The sequence below is a fragment of the Balaenoptera acutorostrata genome, chromosome 4 (assembly GCF_949987535.1).
Source record: "Balaenoptera acutorostrata chromosome 4, mBalAcu1.1, whole genome shotgun sequence".
Lineage (NCBI taxonomy): Eukaryota > Metazoa > Chordata > Mammalia > Artiodactyla > Balaenopteridae > Balaenoptera > Balaenoptera acutorostrata.
This window is the reverse complement of record NC_080067.1, coordinates 13,428,791-13,456,026: the sequence shown is the minus strand read 5'-3', so window position 1 is coordinate 13,456,026 and position 27,236 is coordinate 13,428,791. Positions and strand designations below refer to the sequence as shown.

The 27,236-nt window shown below is 42.9% G+C and overlaps 1 protein-coding gene across 3 annotated transcripts in view; it reads left to right on the top strand.

Annotated features, from left to right (window-relative positions):
• CPNE4 (copine 4) overlaps positions 1-27,236 on the top strand; it is a 630,288-nt gene that overhangs the window by 576,348 nt on the left and 26,704 nt on the right. For all 3 annotated transcript variants that reach the window (XM_057546089.1, XM_057546087.1, XM_057546088.1), the window contains 3 exons: positions 10,727-10,825; positions 14,992-15,078; positions 17,842-17,901. In XM_057546089.1, the coding sequence (XP_057402072.1) occupies positions 10,727-10,825; positions 14,992-15,078; positions 17,842-17,901 (246 nt within the window). The remainder of the gene's footprint in view (positions 1-10,726; positions 10,826-14,991; positions 15,079-17,841; positions 17,902-27,236) is intronic.

The following is a 27,236-nucleotide window of genomic DNA, read 5'->3' as shown; positions in this document are numbered from 1 at the left end:
ATGAGCTTATGTCAGAAACACACTGTAATCAAGCTGCCTGGCTGCACCAGGGCTCCCTCCTGGCTGCTGCGAGCCCCACGTTGCCAGTTTGTGGTTTTCAGACTGATTAAGCCATACGAATCAAGTCATCTGTTCTTTTCCGGTCTTCAAGCGCCTTTTCCTCCTCAGGGACCAATGGAGGTTGCCTCCAGGCATCAAATTACAGCAATCAATAAACCACGAGCAGCATGGCTCATTTAGGAATAAAGACACAGGCATTCTTCTAGAAGAAACAATGATTACCTGTCATGAGTCCGGAGATTCATGGTGTTTATTAGAGGTCAAGAATGTGGGATTCAACATTCGACATGACCAAATACTAAACTATCCCTTGGGCCTCAAGCCTATTCTTCCTGTGATTCCTACCCAGGTGAATGGTACACTGCATCACCCAAGCCAGAAGCTTGTGGGTAATATCATGAAATTTTATTGTGTATATGATTTATACTTCAATAAAGTTGATTAAATGAAAAAAAACATATTATTAGGCATATAGGAACAAATGTTCAATAAACTTCAGTTTGCCTTTTACAATAAAAAGTCCCCATGATTTAGAAAAAAAAAAGATGTAAGGAGCAGATTGAGGTAAATGGCGCTGACCCAAGTCTGCAAGGGGAACTCGTGCTTTGGGATGCTTCTCCCACTGAGCACCTGGTCTGAGTTTCAGGATTAGAAGGAGCCCCATCAGTCTGGACATAGGGCGCTGATGATGAAGGTGGTGCACCACCAGGATGAGCACAGAGCACCCACCCCTCACTGCTGCTGGACTGCATGTCCCAGACGCTCAATGTTTCCTCTTGAGGTGGAGTCAGCGAGTGAGGGCAGGACGGGCAGGGAAAACAGGTGGTGGAGGACTATGCACAGACTCAGGTAGGGGTCTGCACCTGGAGTTAAGGCAAACTGGTGCACCCAATGTTTAGTATGGATTTGAAAATAAAGACTGGTGGTAGAGCCTACATTTCACTTGGTCTTGCTCCATCAACTAAAGCAGGACCTCTGACCTCCCCTCCACTTTAAAGTTCACTTTTCAATTATTTCTTTGAAAATATCAAGCAGGTTCTTGCACATGCTCACCCACATGTCATTTCAGCTATACCTCTGGCGTGGGCCATGCCCCCATCCTCTTCCTGTGCATCGCCTCCTGCTTCTGCCTCCCCTGAAGTCCACTGAAGACCCTTCCCCACTCTCATTGTATCAGAAGCTCATGTGAAGTATTAACCCCCAGGCCAAGGGGAGTCACCTTCCACAGATACAAAAGATTTCAGCACCATTTTCTCTCCACTGCTGCTGCTGCCTTGGTGAATGGGCGCCTGAGTGTATGGATGTCAAGGCTGTGCCCTCTAAGCTTCCAGACATGTCTGCTGCTGCTGCTGCTGCCACCGCTGCCATCCTTCTGCCCTCAGCCCCCAGCAACACCTCCCTGCATGGAGAAACACTGAGCCCTCGGGATGCTCAAATCTGGGCCTCTTAGTGCATCTAACCCCTCTGTTCTCCTGACCTACATAAGACCCTGCTATTTTGTGAAAACTTCTCTTTCAAGCTACTTTTCTACTTACAGCTCACTCCTCAGAACTCAGACATGAATCCATAGGGGTCAGACCTGTAGAAAATTCTGAGCGATTGTCACCAGACTCTACTCAGCCTTGCCCCACTCCTCTAAGATGCAGTTCTTTGTTCTTGGGCCCATCTTGTTGTCCCACTCTCTCCTCACCTTAGGTTGAGTCCCCAGAAGATACTCAGACTGTCATACAGAAAGACGTCCGCTAGTCCTGCCCACCAGCCCAGCAAAGATGACTGCCAGAGATGCACATGGCTGAGGCCCCAGCCCTGCCCACCATTTCTGGAGCTGTACCTACATTTTGTTTATTTGAGAAACTCTCCCCTCCATCTGGATGCTGCATATGCCCATCTCTCAGGGTCCAGCTTCGTCCCTGCTCTACTGTGAAGATTTCTGTCTTCACTCCCTGTGACATCCTGCTCTGCCAAACCTCAGGGGTCCAAATCAGAGTGTTCATGTTACAAATGGGGGAGCTACTTTTAATTCCCATCCAAGTAGCTGCGTTGATGTCCAAAGGTTATTGCCAAGTCTGCAGTGAGTAAAAGCAATCAAGTGATGAGAAAATAATCAAAGGGGCGTGGACCCTCTTCCCATGGACACACCCTACCAAGGTCTGCCTGTGCTCAAGTCACAACCACCAGATAAGCAAATATACATTTAATCCTCTTTTTTAGATGTTTACAGTCCTGTGTAAACCATTAAACCGATTTTGTGTTAAGGGTTGTCATTAAATTTTAACAAAAAAGAAGCCATTCCAAGTACTAAATTATGAATGAAATTGTCCCAAATCCCTAATCATAGCTATCCTGAAATATAATTTTATGTATTTGCCTAAAACTCCTTAAAATGATAGAACATTGCCTGATTTCCCAAAAGCTGCAGTTAGGAGACTGGTCTAGACTAAGTGACGTGAGAACACAGTTTGGTTCCTACATTACTGATTCTGTTAGCATTTAATTTTGATGGTCTCAATTTAAAATTCTACCTTTAAATGAGCCCAGTAAGGCCCCACCTAGATTAATCATTCTGGGCAATCTTACAGTGCTTATTATCAAAAAGAACATTAAAGATGTATATAAGTATATTCTTCCCTGAGAGAGGTCAGATATCCATGATTTAGTTGGTTAGTTAAAAAAAAAGAAAAAGAAAAAAGGTCTGCCATTGAAAAGGCACATGGCATGAGTATGTTATGAAGCTATGTGGTATAATGAAAAGGGTCCTGAGTATGGAGAAATAAATCCAGGTCCACAGCCTAATTCAACTCTTTATAGCTCTGTGCTTGGGAATAAGCCACCTTCAGTTGCTCTATTGAATTTTAGGATCACCATCTGTGAAAATGGACCTGCCATCTCATGGTGCTCTTGTGAGAATCACCATGAGAAGATGAACAATTGACTTTCAGTTGTCCAAAGGGTATAAATATACCTAGTGAAAGAAAACAAAGGAAATTGTCTTTTTGTCTTGCTTATGGTTTCCTTTGCTGTGCAAAAGCCTTTAAGCTTAATTAGGTCCCATTTGTTTATTTTTGCTTTTATTTTCGTTACTCTAGGAGGTGGGTCAAAAAAGATCTCACAGCATTTTATGTCAAAGAGTGTTTTGTCTATATTTTCTTCTAAGAGTTTTATAGTGTCTGGCCTGACATTCAGGTCTTTAATCCATTTTGAGTTTATTTTTCGTGTATGGTGTTAGGGAGTGTTCTAATTCCATTCTTTTACATGTAGCTGAACAGGTTTCCCAGCATCACTTATTGAAGAGGCTGTCTTGTCTCCATTGTATAGTCTTGCCTCCTTTGTCATAGATTAGGTGACCATAGAAAAGACAACCCTCAGAATGGGAGAAAATATTTGCAAATGAAACAACTGACAAAGGATTAATCTCCAAAATATACAAACAGCTCATGTAGCTCCATATCAAAAAACAAACAATCTAATCAAAAAATGGGCAGAAGACCTAAATAGACATTTCTCCAAAGAAGACATACAGATGGCCAACAAACACATGAAAAGATTAAACAACATCACTACTTGTTAGAGAAATGCAAATCACTATTATTATCTCCTTTAATAGGGAGAGTAGTGAATAGAAATGCAACATCATTAATTATTAGAGAAATGCAAATCAAAACTACAATGAGGTATCACCTCACACCAGTCAAAATGGCCATCATTAAAAAAATCTACGAACAATAAATGCTGGAGAGGGTGTAAAGAAAAGGGAACCCTCTTGCACTGTTGGTGGGAATGTAAACTGATACAGCCACTATGGAGAACAGTATGGAGGTTCCTTAAAAAACTAAAAATACAACTACCATATGACCCAGCAATTGCACTACTGGGCATATACCCTGAGAAAACCATAGTTCAAAAAGACACATGCATCCCAATGTTCATTGCAGCACTATTTACAATAGCCAGGACACAGAAGCAACCTAAATGTCCATCAACAGAGGAATGGATAAAGAGGATATGGTACATATATACAATGGAATATTACTCAGCCATAAAAAGGGATGAAACTGGGTCATTTGTAGAGACATGGATGGACCTAGAGACTGTCATACAGGGGAGTGAAGTAAGTCAGAAAGAGAAAACCAAATATCATTTATTAACACATATATGTGGAATCTAGAAAAATGGTATAGGTGATCTTATTGGCAAAGCAGAAATAGAGACACAGACACAGAAAACAAATGTATGGACACCAAGGAGGGAAGGGGTGGGTGGGATGAATTGGGATATTGGGATTGACATATATGCATTATTGATACTGTGTATAAAATAGATAACTAATTAGAACCTATGTATAACTCAGGGAACTCTACTCAATGCTCTGTGATGACCTAAATGGGAAGGAAATCCAAAAAAAGAGGAGATATATGTATATGTATAGCTGATTCACTTTGCTGTACAGTAGAAACTAACACAACATTTTAAAGCAACTATACTCCAATGAAAATTAATTTAAAAAAAGAAAAAGAAAATAAAGGGAGTAGTGTTACATTAATCAGGTATTGATAAATAATTAAGAATTTTATGGCTTTAATATAATTATCTCAGACTTTGGAACAGAAAGTTGAAAAAGGAATAAAGACGCAATGCCATGTAACTAGGGAATTCTGGATCTGAAAGGACCTCAGAGAGCACTCACTCCAGCTCCCATTCCCCAGACACCCATTTCATAGAGAAGGAAACTGAGGCACAGAGATACTGAGAAGACACCCTAAGGTCTCACAGTGCTATCCACAGAGCGAGGACAGAACTCAACCTGCTGCTTCCCAGGCCCTGGCCCCTGTGTCTACAACCATTAAACCGTGTCCATAATCCCATGCATACAATCCTTTGCCTGTGCCTATGTCTACCACCACCAAAACATATTACCCAGTTTGATCATCTCCTTTAATAAAAATTAACCAGTTGATTGCAGTACCTTCCCTTTGCACTGTGGAAACAGGTCCAATCTGAGGACTACCATCCACTCAACTTAAGGAGAAAGACCTTTTTCACAGATAAGAGAAAGACTCATCACAGATTTATCTGTGTTCTTACTTGTGCCCAAGAACTGTGCTAAACCCTGATAGAAAGCTGAGTACTCAGAAGTTTCCTTCAAGTAGTGGATAAAGACCAGTGGTGACCATGTAGCTGGAGACACATTAAAGCAGATGTAAACAGATTGCAATGGAAGCTTTGGGGATGGTGTAACCAAGGAGCCAAGAGAAAGTGGACAGTGAACCCTACTTCACCTGGACAAATGACAGGTTACAATGTTAAAACATATATAAAAATTTAAAAGGCAAGGGAAGAACAGATTTCCTTTAAATATGAGAATTCTGCAGTGATGAGCCGCAGTTATGTAATTTTATAACCACAGTTTGGGTAGCTCACCGTGGCCTTCCAGGACCTGGATCACATTCAGATCCCAAGAACTCTGATGTTAAAGCCAATTGTACTTTAAAACCCCAAATATTCCATAATAGCAGGAGATCATTCACCTCTCTGTGTCTCAGTTTCCTCATCTGTAAAGTGGAGATGACAATAATAGTGTCCCACTGATGGGGTTGCTGTGAAGATTAACTATCAGAGCATGTCAAGGGCTTAGAACAATGCCCGGGACAAAGTAAGTGTTCAATAAACTTTGGCATATCAGTATGAGAAGACCGATTGTCACTGAAAACTCACTTCTTAATATGAAGGTATGAATGCCAAGGGAGAAGATGAGGGAAGGTGCGTCAGCCAGGGTTAACCAGAGAAACAGAACCAGTGGAAGATAGACATTAAGAGATTTATTGCAAGGAATTGGCTTATGCTGTTGTGCGGGCTGGCTGGACAAGTCTGAAATCCCTAGAGCATACACTCAGGAAAGGCAGGCTGGAACTCTCAGGCTAACTGAAGTTAAGTTATGGCACAAAGGCAAAATTTCTCCTTCCTCAGGGAAGCCTCATTCTGCTCTTAAGGCTTTCAAAGGATTGTGTCAGACCTACCCAGATTATTAAGGAAATCTCCTTTACTTTGAGATTCCTTAACAGCTTTATTTAATTGATACATAAAGAATTGTACATATTTAATGCATATAATTTGATGAGTTTGGACATATGCAAACATATGCAGACTCATATGCATATGAGTTTGAACCTGTGAAACCATCACCAGAATCAAGGTAACAGACAGATCCCACACGTCCCAACATTTCCTTATGTCCTTTTGACTTGTTTTGCGATAAAAACACATAACATGAGATCTACACTCTTAACAAGTTTTGAAGTGCACAACACCATATTACAAACTATAGGCACAATGTTGTACACCAGGTCTCTAGAACTTACTCATCTTGCGTGACTGAAACCTTACACCCATTGAACAATAAGACCCCAATGCCCCCACCCCTCAGCAAACCTCTATTGTATTCTCTGCCTCTATGAGTTTGACTGTTATACATGCCTCATAAAAGTGGAATCAGGCACTAGTTGTCCATCAGTGACTGGCTTATTTCAGTTAGCATAATGTCCATCCAAGTCACAAATGGCAAGATTTTCTTCTTTAAGGCTGAATAATATTCTATTGTATGTATATACCACATTTTCTTTAGTCATACACTTGGGTTATTTTCATATCTTGGCTACCGTGAATAATGCTGCTGAGGTTAGCATGGGAATGAAGATATCTCTTCAATATCCTGACTTCAGTTCTTTGGATGTATACCCAAAAATGAGATTGCTGGATCATATAGTAGTTCTATTTTTAATTTTTTGAGAAACCACTATACTGTTTTCCATAGCTGCTGCACTGTTTTATATTCCCACCAACAGTTACAAGGGCTCCAATTTCTCCATATCTTTGCCAACAATTGTTATCTTTTGTGTTTTTTTAATAATTGTCATCCTAATAGATATGAGGTGATATCTCATTGTCATTCTGATTTGCATTTCCTGATAATTAATGATGTTGAGCATCTTTTCATATACCTGTTGGCCATTTGTATATCTTTTTTGGAGAAACATCTGTTCAAGTCCTTTGACCATTTTTTAATCAGGTTATTGGGGGGTTTTTTGCTATTGAGTTGTAAGAGTTCCTTATACATTTTGAAAATTAATCCCTTATCAGATATACAGTTTGCAAATATTTTCTCCCATTCTGTAGGATGCCTTTTCACTTTATTGATGGTTTCCTTTGCTGTGCAGCAGATTTTTATAGCTCCTGTAGGAGTTTGATATAGTCCCACCTGTCTATTTTTGCTTTTGTTGCTTGTGTTTTTAGTATCATATCCAAGAAATCATCGCCAAGATGAATGTCAAGAATATTTTCCCCTGTGTTTTTTTTCTAACAGTTTTACAGTTTCAAGTCTTATGTTTAAGTCTTCTATCCATTTTGAGTAGATTTTTGTGTATGGTGTAAGGTAGGGATCCAATTTCATTTTTTTGCGTGTGGGTATTCAATTTTCCCAACATCATTTGTTGAAGAGACTCCCTTTTCCCCATTGTGTATTCTTGGCACCCTTGTCAAATATCAATTGACCATATATGTATGGTTATTTCTGGGCTATCTATTCTGTTCCATTGACCTATAGATCTGTCTTTATGGGAGTACCATGATGTTTTAATTCCTGTGGCTTTGTAATATATTTTGAAGTGATGTCTTCAGCTTTGTTCTTTTTCTCAAGATTGCTTTAGCAATTCTGTGTTGACAAAATTCAACACTTTTTCATGATAAAAATGCTCAACAAACTAGGAATTACCTCAACATAATAAAGGCCATATATGACAAGTCCACAGCTAATATATTACTCAATGGTGAAAATGTTAAAGCTTTTTCTCTAAGATTAGGAATAGACAAGAATGCCCTCTCTTGCCACTTCTTTTCAACATAGTGCTGAAAGTCCTAGTCAGAGCAATTAGACAAGGAAAAGAAATAAAATCCATCTTTGTCACTTTCTAGATGTCTAGTCAAGTCACTTGACCTCTCTAAGCCTGTGACTGATACCTGTGAATGGTGATAATAATATTGTCATTTCAGGGTTATCATACAGGATTAGAGACCATAAACACAAATGGCCTGGGTTCATAAGAGATGATCATTTAGGACAAGCTCCAAAGTTTAACTTCTTTTAGTTCAAAGATTACCTATTGTTAACTGTGTGGTGTTGGAAAACTTACTTTACCTCTCTGTGTCTCAGTTTCCTCATCTGTAAAATGAGCATAATGAAAAATTGTTCTGGGTATTAAGTGAATTTACATATGTAAAGTGTTCAGAACAGTTTCTGGTACATAGTAAGTACTATATATGTTGTAATTATTATAATTTGCTGTTTTGTGGTTGGCGGGGGGAATTAGGTAGGCAGGAAGCCTGGACTTTCGTCTCAGCCCTGCACTGGGTGAACTTGCAGGAGTCACTTCCTTTCTCTTCCATTAATTTCCTTCTCTGTAAAATGAGGGAGTTGACAAGACCATCTGTCGAGCTCAGACATTTTAAGATGATATACCTAAACTACACTGTGAGCTGTAGGAATGAGGAAGGCCTCCTGACTTGTAGATGGTTTTGAGCTGCCGCTCTGTCACCAATCTGTCAAAGTTTCCTTATTGATTCACACCAAGAACCTGCCTCTGTCTCAGCTTTTCTGCAGGGCAGTTGATCTGTTTACTTTTCACCATAACATGTTCCTCTGTCAGCTGTATCAGAGCTGTCATAAGCCAGCTTCATGGCAGGGAGAGAAAGACTGTGGTTTTATTTTTCTGCCTCACTGTGTCTTCTTTCCTCTGGGACCCCTCTGAGAAAGGTCGAAACAGAATTCTGCAACTGCCATGATGAGAAATGCCACTGATTGAAGAAGCAGGGCCCATGTAAACAGCGGTGCCCACCCCCCAGGAGGCCAGGCCTGGAGCCCTGTTGGGCCTGACTCATCATCCAGCCCAGGGGGTTTCTGTCCCAGAGAGAGCAAACGTCCTGAGTGTTATGGTGGCAGGTGGTAGGAGGGCAGTAACTAACTGAAGTGTGATGGGAAATCTAAGAGAAGCCAGAGATGGCAGATAGGTGGTTTTGCTTGAGGTTTGGTGACAAACCAAAGTACTACATACATTCCCTCTTGCTTTTCCTATATTCTAACGAAGAGATTAAAAGAAACACAGTAAAACACAAGGGAGTGTTGAAAAGACTGCTTTGGCCCCTTTGCCTTTTTATCTGCTTCCCCCCAAGATAGAAGACTGAGTATCTAAGTGTCAGACTCAGGTGTCCCAGGGCTGTGTTCACTACTGGGCACAGTTAAGAGCCTGAGAGGCAAGGTCCCAGAAACACACTTCCTTCTCTTTCTGTGCCCAGGCTGGGCAAGCTTTCTTTTGCTTCTGGCTCCAGGTAATGACTGTGTGAGTGTCAGGGTCAGTAAGGAGGGGCTGGCAAATAGAGAGAAAAACCCCTGTTGTGAGTAACTGAGATCAGTAGACAAGTGTTTGACAGTGTGATGTTCACAGTGCACATCCTGAGTGATGTTTCCCACTGGGTGGATGTTGATACAATCCACTGTGACAGAATATAAATGAGTAGGAATAAGTTTGGGGGGGGGGATTATGTTTCATTTGGGGCATATTTCATTTTAGGCCTGTGCAGTATCCCACAGGTCAGAAAATAGATTTATAAACCAGGTTTTCCAGGAGGGACTGGCCAGTGGGGTCTTCATCCCAAGAAAGAACAAGGCTGCCCCTTGAACCCCAATATTCCAGGGAAAACCTCTGAGTAAATGTCTCCTTGCTGCCTCGATCTTATCTGAGTTCTGGGGTTCCTGGCTGCAGATCCCTGGTTTAAGATGTAGAAGTGATATCTGATGTGCTTGAAACCCTAGTCCAACCTCCACCCTAGAAAAAATGGGGACTCCCTCTTCATCTAAAGATGTGAGACCAAGCAGAGGGATGGCTACTGATTTAATCTGCATCACTCTGCAAAGTGTTACTTGCAAGTCCAGAAGTTAGCCTTAGTGCTGTTAGATGGAGCTCTCTTGTTGGAAGGTTGCATCCTAGGTGTGATGGATGCCTGCTTTTTACCAGTGTAACTCACCTCTCACTGTTTTTCACCCATTTTTCGTGTGGGTACAATTAAAGATCTCACTTTTTGCCCTCTTACTTGTTTTTGTTAGCATCGCTATTTTGCCTTCAGAAAAAAAAAAGAAAATGTGACTCATATGATCAAATCATTAAACATAAGCTGCCACTGTGGAAGCTACAGGCATGGACTCAGGCACCTGATTCCAGCTGTAAACCACAGAGGCTCTCTGCTGTGGGAAAAACAGCACTGGAATTAGTCAGGATACCTGCCTTCAAATCCCAGGTTTTTCATTCACTGGATGGTCCCTTTGGCAAGTGACTTATCTCCTTTTGGTCTTACTGGCCTTATCTGAAAAATGGGCAAATTATTAGTCACTGCTGCATCACAGGGCTGCTTGAAGATCATGACAAAAAGGCTAAGTAAAACCAATGGAAACCAAAGGGATACCTCTTCCCACATGCTGTCATCCTAGACTTTTGATCCAGACCAACTGTACTTCATCAAGTCTTCCTCATAAAGTTTGCATTGCCTTCAGCTGCTGTGGATGAATTCTTAAGTTTAAAAAAAAATTCTTAAGTTAAAAAAAAATACTTATTTTCTCTTGCAGTGCATAGTATGGGACTGGGACTCCAATGGCAAACATGACTTCATTGGAGAATTCACCTCAACATTCAAGGAGATGAGAGGAGTAATGGAAGGAAAACAGGTACGTGGTAAGCCCCTCATGGCATTTCCCCCAGACTCGCCTCTCACAATGCCTCCTTAGCACCCAGCTATACACAGAGCAGCTAGAGGTGAGACATTAATACATGATTAAACATGGCCAGGAGGGAGCATGGTGGGAACTGAAATCTGGGTTCTAGTGCCAACCCAGCTCATAGCAATTGGTTGTGACCTTGGACAGGACCCTGCTCCAAGGTGGTACAGTTTCTCCACTGGCAAAATGGAGAAGTCAGATGAGAAAGTTCCTAATTTCCTTTAGCTGTGTAGCCTTGGACAAGTGACTTAATCTCTGTGCGCCTCAGCTTTCTCACCTAAAAAAAAATGAAGGTGATAATGGTACTTACCCGGTAGCATTCAGTGAAGATTAAATGAGATAATTCATGATACGCACTTGGCAGGGTGTCTGGAACTTACAAAATATGTGCTGGTGTTATTATCATGTTGCAGTATTCTTTCTAGATCTACATTTCCATGACCTGGTGGCATTAATTACACATTTAATGCTTTGGGCAAATTATTTCATTACTCCAAATTTTTATTTTGGGCACCAGATTTTCATCTAGTTTCACCATTTCACTCTTACACTCTTGATACCAAGACATAAACCCAAACACTACCACATACCACAGGGGCACATAGGGATTTCATTGCATCACACAGAAACCTACACCTCCTCTGTGTATCTCTCAGACACCCATACTTTGATGGATACATACATACATCTATTGGTCAGTTGCTGTCATCTGGACCCTGACCATATAACTTCTTCTCTGATCTGTTCAGGATTCACCTGCCCAGCGTCAGCTGCAGAACCTGAATCTCTTTGCCTGAGGGCTTTCTGTGGCTGCTGGAGCCTGCCCTGCCCATGTCTACCGCAGGCTGGACATGTTGGGGGAGTCGTACACATTTCAGGGAGCAGCCCTCAACAAATTGCTAGTGGGAGATGGAATATAAATACCCCAGCTTTCTTGCCCTTCAAGTGGCAAGACTCTGAGGCATGCTCTGTGAAGTTGCCCAGAGTTCCCCAGCAGGAAGCAGCCCTGGTTGCCCATAGGGGTACCTGAATGGATCACATACCCCTTTTTGGCTGCTTTCCTATTTCAATTCCCCACTCTTCTATTGTTCCTTCCTGTTATTACCTCCCAGATGAATTACTTGGACTTAAATCCTTGCCTCAGCGTTAGCTTCTGGAGGAAGTCAAACCAGTCTACCTGCCATCCTTACTCTGGGAGCCACTGTCCCCATAGAACAAAAAGGAGTGACAGCAGAGAGAGACTTTTTCCCCTAAAGACCCTGTGCCTGGCCTGCTCAGAAATGCTGCTTGGGGAAGATTGTCCCAATTCACTGTTCAAGTTTCCCCTTTCAGATGTAAGTCAAGATGTAACCAGACTGGATGGAAATAAACTAACGTTCTTTAGAATGAGAGGCTTAATCTGAATCAGGCCATTTGTTGACTACCTCCCTTTGGCCTGAAAAGTCAAGGGCAGCTTTCTGCATAGCTCCCACAACCTGCTATATATGCTGTTACATACCCAGCACTGCAGGAAACTTGTCAGACACACAGAGACCTTCACCCACGAGCAGGCTTGCAGAGTTTCAGGGGTACAATGAAAGCCAACACTAAACTATAAATAAAGTCACTACCCAAATAACTAGGAATTTATCCAGAGACGTTGTTGCTTGTTTGAATGTACAAGACCAGGCTCTGTTGAGCTAATAAATCAATGGCAGTTATCCATACCACCCACTAGAGTTCTAAAGAGTTTTACGAAGTTTTGCCTTGTTCTGCTTTACAAGTAGAAATAGCCAAACCAATAAACATGGGAAACACTTCATCTTTAGAATCCTAGGAGGATATTATAGCATACATCACAACTGAATCACACTGAAGTCTGATGCTTTCAAACAAACAGAAGTGAATCTTGAAGTCCTTCTGAGGAAATGGATGTGATGCTACTGTACCTTTCTGTATCACTGAGACACCAGAAAGGTTTTGGTGCAACCCCTCAGTCCCTATTCTGGCACCTTTGCACCCAGGGAACTGTTCTATTATTTATTGACTCCACTAATATTTACTGAGGAGCACCTGCTAAGTGTCAGGCTCTAGGTGTGACATGACTGTGCATCAGAGTAAAATATAAATATGAATCAAGTAAACAAAATATGTAATTATACATTGTAACAAATGCTATAAAAACCTGAGCCAGTTTTATAAAGATATAACATAGAAGAGATCACCTGAAAAGGTGACATTTAACTTGAGGGCCCTTAAAGATGAAGTGAAGCCAACCATGTAACAAGCAAGGGAACAGTATTTCAGCCCGAGGGAACAACATTGCAAAGTACTGAGTCAGGAAAGAGCTTGGTGTGATTAAGGATCTGGAAAGAGACCAGTGTATCCGGATCAGAGAAGGTGAGGGAGCCATGCATGAGATGTGGTCAAGGACAGAGGCCGAGGCCAGGAAAAGCAGATTCTGATAGCTCGGAGAAAAGAGTTTAGATTTTCCTATAAATATGTTGAGAGCACACTCAAGCCACAGTCTCCAATTTAGTAGCCACTGGCTACATACACCTATTTCAATTTCAACTTTAGTAAGTTTAAGTTAAATTAAGTTAAAATTTCAATTCCTCCACCTCTTTCTCTCTCTTTCTCTCTCTCTCTCTCTCTCTCTCTCTCTCTCTCACACACACACACACACACACCAAGTGCTCATGTGACTAGTGTCTTCCACATTGATTGGTGCAGACTTGGAATATTCCCATCATTGTAGAAAGTTCTATTGGGCAATGCTGCAAAGGGGTCTAGGCTGGAGAATGATGTTGATTTTTTAAAGATTACTCTGACTAGTGTGTAGATAATCAGTTACAGAGAGAGACAAGAGAGTGAGGCAGGGAGATCTGTCAGGAGGCAACTACCATGGGCAGGACAGGAGGTCGGCAATCTGGGCTGAGTTCCCCTGGGAAACTCCTCTCTGTTCCAAATGGGACTCACTCCTGCACTTGTGCCTACACATCTGGGGTAGCTGAGATGTTTCTCCATGTGCTCTTTCATCCTCCAGGACACCAGCTTAAGTTAATACATGGTGAAAATGTCCCAGCAGCAAGAGGAGGGCAAGCCCCAGTGCACAGAGGCTTGTCAAGCCTCTGCTCATATCACTTTTGCTAACGTCCCATCGGTCAAAACAAGTCACCTGACTAAGCTCAGAGTCATTGTGCGCTGGGAGGAATGGGTCATTGGCGCCAATGCTGTATCAGTCTACCCACTCACATCTGCCTCAGAAATTGCTTCATTTTCAGATACTTCCAATTGTCAGAGAGTGAAAATTTGTCTTCTGAGTAGAAATCCAAGGATCTACTTCCATAGGATAGTGGGCAGGAGCATTCAATGACTCTTGGATGTTTGACTTTGTCAGTGGTCAAGGTGCAGTTGGCTTTGTCCCCTGAAGCCTTCTGTAGGCTGGAAGGGTTGAGATCTGTTCACCCTTTCGCTCCCAGCTACCTCCTCAGTTCTGATTCTACCCTTCACAGAAGGCTCTCTGGCGATCTAATGTGCCACCATTGTGACTGTGTCAATCCATTATTTTAGTTTTCTGTGAAGTTAAGCAAACTTACCATCATCCCCACCAGCTTCCTGTAGCCAGTATTCAATGTCCCTCAGTTTTTCTACCTCTTAAGTCAATTCCCAGACACTAAGACTCAGCATTTGGGTTACTCAGCTGTGTTTCCCCAAATCTCTCCTTCCCTCTGCTGCTTAATTTGATCCCATTAATAGCAAACATTTATAAGTGTCAGGCACTGTTCTAAATGTATTACAGGGGTTAATCATTCAATCCTCACAGTAACCCTATGAGATAGCTACAATTATAAGCTCCATTTTACAGAGGAGACATGCATGGCATAGAGGAATCAAGTAATTTGCCAAAGGTCACACAGCTGGAAAATGGAGGAGCTGGGATTTAAACCAAGCAGAGTAATGTCAGAGTCTCCCTCTCCACCACTCCTCCTTACTGCCCCTCCAGATGTGAGGGGATCAGCTAGAGACCATGGGTCAGCCCTCAGGTCCATCTGCAACAGTGCCCAGGGGCCTCATCACGAATGACTCTACTTCTTCCTGAGCTGGCAATCATGCTATAACCTTTCTTGTTTCAGGTGCAGTGGGAGTGCATCAACCCCAAGTACAAAGCCAAGAAGAAGAATTATAAGAACTCAGGCATTGTGATTTTGAACCAGTGCAAGGTATATACATAGCCCCTGTCTTCCAGGGGTATGAAGCTAGGGCTGTCTGGGAGGAATTCTACAGGTTATGTGGACAGAAGGAGAGAGTGTCAAAGAGATATGATCTATTTTAAACAAAAATCAGAAAGTCAAGGTATTAATGGACATACACTGTAAGCATGGGTGGTCTTGGAGCTGTGGTAGGCCAATGCCACCATCCCCTCCACAAGGACAGTCCTGCCCCCAAAGATAGGAGAGTCCTGGTCTGCCCAGGGCAGCACCAGAGGGAGGTCCCCAGAGGGGGTCATCAACATTTCTAAAGCACCTACTCTGTGCTTATCCCAGGGTTCGGTGCTTTATACGCGGCACCTCCCCCATGCCAAGAGGGTACCATGAAAATAAGACAGTGGGGGAAAATTAAAGGGCCTAAAAATTCCTCCCAGAGGGGGCTCTAACTTCGCAGAAAATCCCATCTGGGAATAATTTTGCCACTGATTGAGTACTTACTATGTGAAAATAACTATAATACGTTCTGTTTACTCTTATCACAACCCTGAGATTTCTACTTTCAAATGAGATTGTGTAACCAGTTCATCACACACATGGTAAGTTTAAGAGCTGAGATTTTAGTCTCCGTCTGTCTGACTCCACGACATAAGACTTACGTGCCATCCAGTTTCTCTCTATATATATCAGGTTCCTTCACTCAGAGTTGGCCTTTCCTGGCTGCCAGGAGTTACAGGAGCTCATCCTTACATAACAAGAGAGTAAAGGAAAAGACTGAGGGGTCTGGCTTAGGTCACATGCCCACCCCTTGAACCAATCACTGGAACTAGGAGATAATGTTTATGATTGGCCACCGGGATCACTGTTTTAATAATGGCTTTTTTTCTGTATTTTATGATGCTTTGACATCTTGGGGCCTTGCATACTGGGGAGGAACTGCCCCTCCCAGGGTTACCTAATTCCTAAAGGTAGCAATCAACTTGCCTGTGAGCCTGTCTTTGACATGCAGACCAATCCATCCAGAGCCTATACCCCCAGCCACCCCCTTTCCTGAACTCTCACACACCAAGCCAATATTCCGCCTGCCCTGTATCACCCCAGAGCCAAGTTTCAGACAATTAGAGACCATCCCTATCGCCCAGAGCCTTGTAAGTTACTCAAACTATTGAATTCTAAACCTGTTTAACTGCTTACCTTGCTTCATGCATTCCTTCCCACAAAAACCATGATAAAGATTTTTGCCTGTGCTTTCCCCTCATTCCTCTTGCCTCCTGACTGACCCTAGTGCTTCCCTGTGTGGCCCCCTTGTGTGGCAGGACATGCCTCCTGTCCCTTGGGGAGCTGTGAGTAATAAACTCTTCTTTCAAAGGCAGTTGTCTCTGGTCATCTTACCTCCTTGTACAGACCAAATCCTAGTACATTCAGAATAGACCTGTGACCATCCCTGTGCCCATAGCAGCAGGAGAAAAGAAGATCCAGATGAGCCAGTTCAACTGTCCATCTCTGTAAGGTGATTGTGCACATATCTGTTTTGATCTAAGAGTTCGGCACTCAGAGGCCATGGTGATCGAACTCATTTTTTTGGTGTACAGACAGTAGTAGGGTATCCCAACTATCAGGTGAAACATTGCCATAAGGAAGCCAGGAGCAGGCACTATTCAGGGAGCCCAGTAAATATCAGCCCTGAGACAAGTCTGCCAATAGATGTGTGCCACCTGGAGGTGGTGCCTGGAAACTCTACCATAGGGTTTTATGGGTCAGTCTCTGAGAAGCTGCCCTGAGTGTCAGATGGAGTCTGAGAAGTGAGGGTCAAAAATCAGCTAGTAGTTGTCCTGGTAAAAGGATCCAAATTGTGAGCTCAGTGGCTGCATGTACCATGCCTGTTTCTCTCATCCCTGTATCCCTAGCATCCAGTGCATGGTGGGGGCTTAATAAATCCTTGTTGAATAAATAAGTAGATGAATGTCACCAAGACTCAAGCATCAGAATCATAATGAAGCAGAAATTAAGACTAGAAATCAGTAAGGTGTGTGAGAACACAGATGCCAGGGGTTGGGAAGAAAGAAGGGACCCTGCTGACTTCCAGCCTAGAGGTTGAAAGGATGGACTGTGCAGTCAAGACTGCCATCATTTGAGTTCCACCTCCATCATCTTAGCCTCAGTTTCCTCATCTATAAAATGGGCACAATAATAACAATAGCATCACCTTCACAGGTTTGTTCTAAGAATTAAATGAGGTAATGTATGTTAAGTGCTTGGCGTACAGTAAGTGCTCAATAAATGTTAATCCTTGTTGCTCATGGCATGGGAGAAATCTCACTAGCTGGCAGCTGACAGCAAAGATCTTCTCAGGTAATTGTGATCTTGAAGCTGCCCATCTTGATTACTGTGGTGTTAAGAATGTTACCAGAACTGGGACTTAGACACGGGCAGCAAGACTGAAGCCAAGTGTGAGACTTCATTCATTTCAAACCAGTGGTGACCCTTGAAAATACAGTATTAGTCTCACCCCAGAGGCAGAGGCTGATTAAAATCATGTGTAAACCAAAAGAGAGGGTAGCAGGGGATGGATGCTGCAGCCCTCACAGGCCCATCTAAATTCAGCATTGCTTTCTTTTTCCCCTTTCATGGAACAAAATCAGCTGACCCATCTTTTTCCCACAGATCTTTCTCTGCTTTTTTCTCTACGTCAGCATAACCCCAAAGTCTAGGCCTCTAATCTATAGGTACACAGATCATACTGTTCCTAATACAGTTTCCTCTCCTCCTCCCGTGCAGATCCACAAGATGCATTCTTTCTTGGACTACATCATGGGTGGCTGCCAAATCCAGTTTACAGTGAGTTGTTTCCATATTTGTCCTTATTCAGGAGTAAGGTTGGGGAGTGGTGCTGGGTGTGGGGCACGAGGAGACAAGTCTGTTAAGACCCTGGGTCAGCTTTGCTCACATCTCACCGCTGAAATATCATACAGTAACATGTTTTTACAAGGAGGCCATACTTCTGTTTTCCTCAGTGAGTATGGTTTTCAGTGTCATGTCAGGAAATTCCTGCCATTCAGCCTCAAGTGGTTCGGGTAACCAGCCTAATGCTTTCCATTCTTTCCATGACTACGTGAGGCAGGAGGCAGTGGGTGGGTTGCCAGGTCCCATCACTGCGTGAAAAGGGTGGGAAGGAAGTGAGCCGCACTTGCGCATCCCACTGGACAACTGCAGACGTCTTGGTTGTGTTCGTGTGGCCAAACCACGAGCATCCATGTCATGCCCAATGGTCAGTGCCAAGAGTAAGCCATCCAAATGGTTCATCAGTCAATGAGAAAGCGAATTCCAAAAGACTGGAGAACCAGTCTTGCAAGGTTGAAAAATAGAATGAGTGAGTGGATTGAGGATCATCGCCTACATGGAATCTGTGAGCCCATGGGATTTGCACACTCCTAATACATATTGGAGGGTTGGGGTGGACTGGGTCTTTTTTAAGTGCTCAGGTGGGCCAGGGTTGTGAGTCCATCTGCCCTGGAACAATTTACTTTCAGTGGCTTCATATTCAAAATCCTACTAGGTTTAGGCAGACATGACCTGCAGAAAGAGAATACCCAGATGACAAGGAATAGATCTGCTAAAACCTATGGGAAATCAACGTGGATGTAAACAAGAGGAATCCAATCTGTGCAGCATTTGTTCCTCATCTTACAAAAGTGTACTCGTGAAACTCAGCCCTGTTTAGCTCCCTAGACAGGCTCAGTCATGTGAGGAAGGCAAGGAAATTGGTTTGAGCTCAAGAAAGTAGACAGGAGCAATGTATTCCTGAGACTAGGGATAGTGGTACCTAAAGGACTAGAAGGGGGTTCCCCGAGGGGTTGAGATAAGGCATCTCCCTAGATAGAGGCTTGTCCTCTGCTATAACCTCAGAGGGGTCCACCTATGTCCTGCCTAAGCTCAGGCCATTGTTCATTTGCCCCTGAATACTTACAGGAGTTAATTATAGATTTTGGTCATTTCTTTGAAGTCTAAGTTTCTCTAAAGACACACCCACGCAGCACCCACCCACCCCCACTCCCCCACCATATACACACTGGCATGTTTAGAAGGTAGCAAACATGTGCATTGTGGGAACACACCCCTACCTCCAGGTGTCCTGGGCAAATGGAGGTGGAGGAGCCAGCAGTGTCACAGAGGAGATAGTGTCCCATGCTCTTAGGCAAAGGATTGATGCAGAAAACTATTTATAGATTTTTCAAGGGAAAGCTCTATCGGTTTGGGTCTGATTTAGATTCTATAGATCCCATGCTTTTGAACAACTCTTTATTCAACCTTCAGGGGCTTGCTTTGCCCTTGGAGTTGGGCTACAAAGAATTGGCCCCAGGGAAAACTGAAGTTTGACCCCAGAATGTTTCCAGCTCTACACCCTGACTCATGAAGGGGAGGGGAAGGGAGATCGTGTGGCCCACCTGACAGGAGGATTGCTCTCCTGGCTTTGTTATCCCCTCCTTCTCACTTTTGCTGATGCTCCCCAGCTGGAAGGGACCACCTCAGGTGGTTCTCACTACCACCTTCCCAGCCCCGGCTTCTCAGCCATCCAGGGTCCATGGATCGACCTGCGGGAGGTCTGGAGTGAGTCTGGAGCAAGGCATGTGAACAGGGGGAGCATGTGCAAATAAATGCCGAGGAGACCAGACCATCAGCAGTACCTGCAACAAAGCTCTTCCTCCTGGAGGACTCCGGGCCGAGGACGCAGGAGAAGGTTGCTAGGTGTTCTATTTTGAGCTTTCTATTAAAGAAAACATACCAGTCACCTCATTGTCATTTTCCTCCAAAATTAAGTCAGCTTTCCCATTATTAATTTCTTATTACTCAAGCAGTGCCATCTAATGTAAATGATAAGCTGTAATACAAACTATTAATAACAAATTAACATGTCTTAATAAATTTGGTATTTATTATATGCCCAATCATTTTATTGAGGCCATCTGGAAAAATGAAGGGAATGTGGCAGAGGGATGAGAAATGAGATGAGGGCTTCCTGGCTTAGAGACAGGCAGAGCAGAGGGAGGGAGGAACGAGGTTCCGTTGCAGTCACCCCACCCCTGAGCTCTCCAGAGTTGAAATCTCCCACTGGCGCAGAGGATGGCCCGAGATTCCTAAGCAGGCCCCGGAGCTTCAGCCAGGATAAGCCTCCGTCTCCCTGGAGACAGACCTTCAGGAACCAGCAGTGGAATACAGTTCTGCATGTTTCCTCCCCTCCTCACCCTTCTCGGCCCTTCCCCTGTTCCCAGGAGGCCTTCCTCTTCGGGTGCATCAGCTAGGCTCTCCTGCTCATGGATTTTGGTTGGATTTGACCAATGGTAGGCAGCAGCCAGAGGTCAAACAATAGGAGGAGAATGAAGTTGGGGCACTTCTTCCCCACTCTCTACCCACCAGGCTGCTGTTTGGCAGTGACCACATTCCTCTACAGAAGGACACAGTTCCCTTCAGGTGTCCTGCCTTGCAAACACTACTCTTACTCGGTTCTACTAACTGCCCCTCTTGACCCTTTCTACTCAGCCTCCCTTAACATTTTAGAATTGTCCTTTTATTAAATTCTTCTCAATCATCCCTTTTGAGTGGACCATTTGCTTCCTGTCAAGACTCTGACCAATACACACTACAAACAGGGGTGAGAAGAAAGCTTTTGCATCTTCCACTGATGCCTGGAGCTCCTGGTTCCACCTTAAGAATATCAAGAGTAGAGCATCTTTCCCTTCAGGTAGTAGGCTCGTATAAGTTGCTCAGAATACTTCTGTTGAATGGTGGTGGATCAAAGCCTAAATCTTCAAGAAGAGATAAGGTTTAGGGAAAAGAAGAAATTGGATAAATAAATGTGATACTATGTTTTTGCTTTAAAAAGCACCCCTGTGAACTTAAATATTTATGCATCCATATATTCTAATGATAAATGCTGAAACCTTACTTGGGTTAATGTGAATATACAGGATATATTTAGGAGATTGTTGGGGAAATGGTTTGGATTGAGAATTTGAAGGGTTTTGAATTTTGAGGTAATTAGGTGGATGTGGGAATGTTCAGAAGACTCTTGGGCAGGACTCCGGAGCAATCAGGCACATGCTTTAGGGAAGTAAATCTGGGAGGGCTTCATGAAAGGGACTCTGAAAGAAGACATTAAAACCCACTGTAGCCATCCTGGTGATGGGTAGTAAGAGGTAACTAGAGGGGCAGCAGTAGGAAAGGGCACTGTGGAAAGAGAGTCTACTAGCCTTGACTTATGATACAGGAGGAGACGGAAGGCACGGGAGAATGATGAGTCCAGGATGACTCAAATCTTTTGTGCCTGAAGACAAAGCATGGCAGTCCCACTCACAGAAATATGGAAATCAAGAGGAGCTGCCAGACAACAAGATGAACTTCCTCATGGATGTGGTGGAAGTATTTTCAGGTATCCCAGTGGAGATAACATTTATAAGTATGGACCTCAGTTTCAGGAGAGAGGTGGAAACTGCACATACATGGGTCTGGAGGAGATGGCTAAAGAGAAAAATACAGAAAGACAGGGGACCTGGTGACAGAATATTGTGGAAGATCTGCATTTGTCAGCAGGGGAAAGAGGGGCAAACAATAAAGAGATGCCAGAGGGGGAGGTCCCAGAGGAGTCAGTAACTCAGATGATCAGGAGGAAATGTTACAGGATCAGGGGCAATAATCTCATATGCTAAACGGAAGATAGAAGGTGAATAATGAAAAACGGTGACTGGGCCATGTGATGAGTAGGCCCAAATCATCTTCAGAAGATCAACTTCAGCAGAATGAGACTGGAGACCCAGGAGGTGGGGTGTAACAGACAGTGAGGAAGTGAACACAGTGGGTGTAACTACTCGTTCAAGAAGGCCGACAATGAAGAGAAGGCAAGAGGTGGAAAGGAGGGTGGCAACCTGAGGATGAGAAGAGGGGAGTTTTAGGCTATAAAATAAGCAGAGAAGGCCCCGGGGAGGGAAGGACATAAAGGATGCTAAAAAAAAGCCCCAGTCTATGATTCTTCCTCTTTTTTGGTCACATGGACCATTTGAAATCTGATACAAGATCTATATCCTCTCACTGGAAAGTGCACACACCCAATTCTGCACACCATTTCAGGATGTCAAGGGCACCCCTGAGGACAACCTTTGTTCCTCGTGTGAATCTTTGAGTCGTAAGGACTCCGGGGCAACAGTCGTGTTGTGGTCTTGGAGGAGCTGGGCAGAGGTGAAGCAGAGACTTGAGGGAGAGAGATTGGGTTCCTTGTGTTTGGCACATGGCACAGCAGCTAAAAGGAAAACCAGATACTAGAATTTCATATACAAAATACACAACTACAGACAACATAGACGAGGCCGACTCCATAAGATATTTGAAGAGAAAATGGTAGAAGAACTCAATGTTTCTTTTGAAAGTTATTGCCTTTCCAGATGCAAAAAAATGTTCATTGTAAAACGGATTTTCACAAAGACAGGCTGTAAGCAACACAAATGTCCAGCAATAAGGTAATAGCTATATAAATTGCAGGTCCTCATTTAGGTGGACTATGATAAAGCCATTTTAAGTGATAATTATAATGATTCGTAATAACATGAGGATATGTTTATGTCATAGTGTTAAGTGAAGAAAAAAAGAACATAAAGCAAAGCTACCCTATGATTACAACTATGTTAAATGTTTATACATAATTATATTGTATGTTTTATATATAAATTTTAAAAATATTTTGGATATATATATTGTATATAACTAAAAAGAAAAAATATGACTTACCAGACTAGTAGAATCCTGAGTGATTTTTTTTCTTATTATATTCAGATGGCCCTTTTTATTATTTGTAATTTTTTTAAATTAAAGAGGGTTCCCTGGTGGCGCAGTGGTTGGGAATCCGCCTGCCAATGCAGGGGACATGGGTTTGAGCCCTGGTCCGGGAAGATCCCACAGACCGCGGAGCAACTGGGCCCATGCGCCACAACTACTGAGCCTGCACTCTAGAGCCCTCAAGCCACAGCTCCTGAGCCCACATGCCACAACTGCTGAAGCCCGCACACCTGGAGCCCATGCTCTGCAATAAGAGAGGCCACCACAATGAAAAGCCTGCGCACCGCAAGGAAGAGTAGCCCCTGCTCGCGGCAACTAGAGAAAGCCCGCGTGCAGCAACAAAGACCAAACACAGCCAAAAATAAATAAATAAATAAAATAAATTTTAAAAAAATTAAAGAGGGTATTGCTTTCCTTTATCTCTGATTTTATAGTCTACATTTTAATAATATAATATGATATAATAAGCTGAATGTGGCTTCTCCCAGATTAACCTTGAAACCTAGGAAAAGATCACCTCTTAAAGGTCCTCTCACGTCATCTTTTCTGACCCTAACACACTTGAGACATCCTATGCCCAAGCTGTGTCTCAGTTTAAGTTTTAAATCCTGATTTTATATCCCAGACTAAACACTGACGGATTCTGGTGTAGAACCCTAAGAAATAAGAATGAGTCCTGGGATGAAGAGGAGAATGCTTTGCACTTTCCAGGAAATGAACCAGGCGACCTCTGGGGTTTCTCCCATCTGGCCTAGGTTCCTATTCCTTTGCCTGCTATAGGGTTTTGAGGAAACAGAAAAGCACAATAATTAAACCTATTATTTAAGAAATAGTCCAGACTAAAGAGTATCTCCACCTACAAGTCTTGTTTTATAGGTCCAAATTGTATACAAATCTAAAAAACAAACAAACAATAAAAGCTGCCCTATAGCAGGTGATATCACAAAGGTTGCAGAGAGATCAGGCAGCTAACCAGAGATAGGTTCACAGCAGCTTTCCCCAGACAACATCTGGGAGGTTCTCAAACAGCGTATTTTTTCACCGGCAGGGAAGGGATATGAGGCCTGGGCTCGTTTCAGGTAAGAAGCTAAAAATGTCCAAGGAAGGATACTCATCGTTAGCGTCCAGCCTTTTCTGGAAGCAGTTCCCCACACTGGGGACTTGGCAGCATGGAGGAAGCAAGCATTTTGCTTTCTTACTTTACAAGGTTTTGCAAAACTGCTCCATGGCTCTGCTTAATGAAGAGCGAGACCTCCTGGGCAGAAGGGGAAACAAAGGAGGCCTGTTCCTGGGCTGCCCGCTGGGAAGATGGGAGCGCACATCGGAACCGCAGGCTTTCCTGAATGCTTCATAGCAGAAGATGAAAACGGCAGCTCTGCAAGCCCGCCACATTAAGGAAGCCAGGAGTCGGGAGCCTTCTCCACAAACTGGCATTTTTCGGTCATTTTCTTGCTTTTATTTCTCAACTTAATCCCATCTTTCACAGCCTCCCTGTTGCTTTTTAAAATAAACCTAACCTTTCTCTCTGTTCTCTTTGCACTCATGCTAACTTAAAGAGCGCAGAGAATTCTTGGTAGAAGGCCACCTCCTGAAGACAGAGATTTTATCTCCAGCCTCATAAAGGAGACTTCAGAAACCATCAGTTGCCAGGAAAGAAAAAATATCTTTTAGCTGCCTTGTACCTGAGACTGTCCATTTACTGTCTAGTCAAATGATAAAATATTTTTATGAGCGGTGGGAATTACAGAAAGTAGTAGGTGATAAAGGTCATTGGTTTATTTCCTTTTTCATCAGGTAATTTTTAAGTTCACACCCTTCCCCAAAGTTACATCAGCATCTCCTGAGCTGGAATAGCCTCTGTGGTTGTCACAAACATGGGGACCATCCCCATGGGAAGAGTGGAAACCCCAGAGGCCTGCCTGCAGAAAAAAAGCAGTTTCCGTTGGGCATGTTTGTATGTCCCTACAGGACCACCAGGAACAGGCAGCACAATACCGCCTTCTAACCTTGAACTTCAGGTTGTCCCACTACATAATCTCCTCCATCCCCAAGGAGATCTGGCCGCTCCCTTTCCCTAACTGGCATCCAACTTCACAATCAGTCACCGAATCCTATTTGTTTTCTATGCTTAATATCTTCAATCACAATCCTCTTCTCACCACCATCTCTGCCCCACCCTAGTTTGTTAAGCGTAAGGGAATTATTCCAAGCCTGAGGAGGAAGAGTTGATAGAAATGAAAAGATATAGCAGCACTGGGACCAGAGTGAAGAAAGAGAGGCATCTAGGATGCAAAATTTAAGGAGGCATCACTCTCAGATCAGGCAAGTGTAGAGTCAGCTCAGATGAGTGCCTTCCTGAGCTTATGCCCTAGTCACCTCTCTTATTTTACCCTAATCCCAGCCCTATGATTTTTTTAAAATTTTAGTATAGATTGTTGCCAAAATCTGTTAAGCTCATCCAGATGTTACATCCACTTCTCCCCATACCACAGGTACTCATCCAGGTGATACACCTGGGCTCAGATGCTGCTACTTCGTGCCTGCATGCTTGGAGGATCTTGCCTATGCCTGGGAAGATAAGATGTTCAATTATGTTTCTTTAGTTGCCATTTTCCTTTATGGAGGTTTTTCCCTCTGTTCTTTATATTATCTGATTTCATTCTCTGGTTTTACATCAAGACACCAGCGTATTTTTTGTCATCACAGGATACCCTTGACAATCAGGTAATCAACACATGGTACAGGTTGTCAGTTGCAGTGTTAAGAAACACAGGTAGATTGGGATGCTCCACGAAGAGGGGCATCATAAACACAAGTGAGGGGAGCCACAGGTACTCGTTATTAATAATAAAATATCAAACCTGCCAGTGATTTGTAATACTTGCAATGATATTAATAAATCAGAGCAGAATCAAGGTTGTCTCCATAATAACATCCTTGCATCCTCTAGAATTTTCTACAGCTCTAAAGTGCTTTTCTCAGTAGAAGAGAAAGAGGTGGCTTTACTTCTAGCCTTCCCAGCGCTATTTTTACCTTCTAAACACTATGTACACATGTGAGGTGCCATGATCTCTTAAGCGTGTCTCGTCAGGACAAAAAGGCAGAGAATGGTGCGTGTGTGTTGAAGCTTAGTACCTCCAAGAGTCCCTGAGATGTTTGATTTCTCCAAACACTGTCTCTCAGGTACCTCTCAAGTGTCCTCCTTGGAGAAGTTTTCCAGGGATTGTCTGCATGCATCTGGACCTCTGTCTGGTTGGGGCCCCATTGCATGTAGGCTCCCCAACACCACCCCTGCCGCCTCAACTAGCTTTTCACCACAGTTCATGTTGTCTTCCTCTCTTTTCTTCAGTGGCTTGGCTTTCACCTTCAGGATGAAATCTATCTCAGAAGATACTGGATTTCACTGGTCCTTTTAGGTCACCCCCAGTCATCTTCAGTAACCCATTCTCCCGCTGTTTTGGTTTTTATTCATTAATTTTTTTTTTTAATTTTAATGTTTTTAGTGAAGTGTAGTTGATTTGCAATGTTGTATTAATTTTTGCTGTATAGCAAAGTGATTCAGTTATACATATACATACTTTCTTTTTTGTATTTTTTTCCATTACGGTTTATCACAGGATATTGAATATAGTTCCCTGTGTTCTATAGGACTTTGTTGTTTATCCATTCTATTTTTTTATTTTATTGAAATATACTTAATTATACTGTATGATATCAGTTATATGTGGAATCTAAAATACGATACAAATCAACATATCTGCAAAACAAAAACACTCACAGACATAGGTTGGGGGGTAAGGGAAGGGAGGAATGGGAGTCTGGGATTAGCAGAGGCAAACTATTATTATATATAGAATGGATAAACAACAAGGTCCTACTGTATAGCACAGAGAACTATATTTTCAATATCCTGTGACAAACCATAATGGAAAATATATATATATATGTATAACTGAGTCACTTTGCTGTACAGAAGAAATTAACTCCCACTGTTCTTTATACACAAACACACACACACACACACACACACACATACACACAACTTAGTTGCCGTTTTCCTACCTTTTACAGTTGCTTTGGTCATAAAGTGTTGTTCATTCAAGGTATTTCTTCTCTCCTAAATTACTGTAGTTGCCTCCTGGTTAATATCCCTACCTCCAGGCCAAATCTCCTAATCCTTCATAAGAATAAAACATGCCCACGAGATGTCTGGACATGCCGGTCACAGACTTACTCATTCTCTTGGGTATATAATGATATGATGAAGGAGCAGAGTCTTTGGAACCATATAGACTTGGGTTTAAACCCAGCTCCATCCCCTATGACTTTGTGACCTTCATCACATTTGG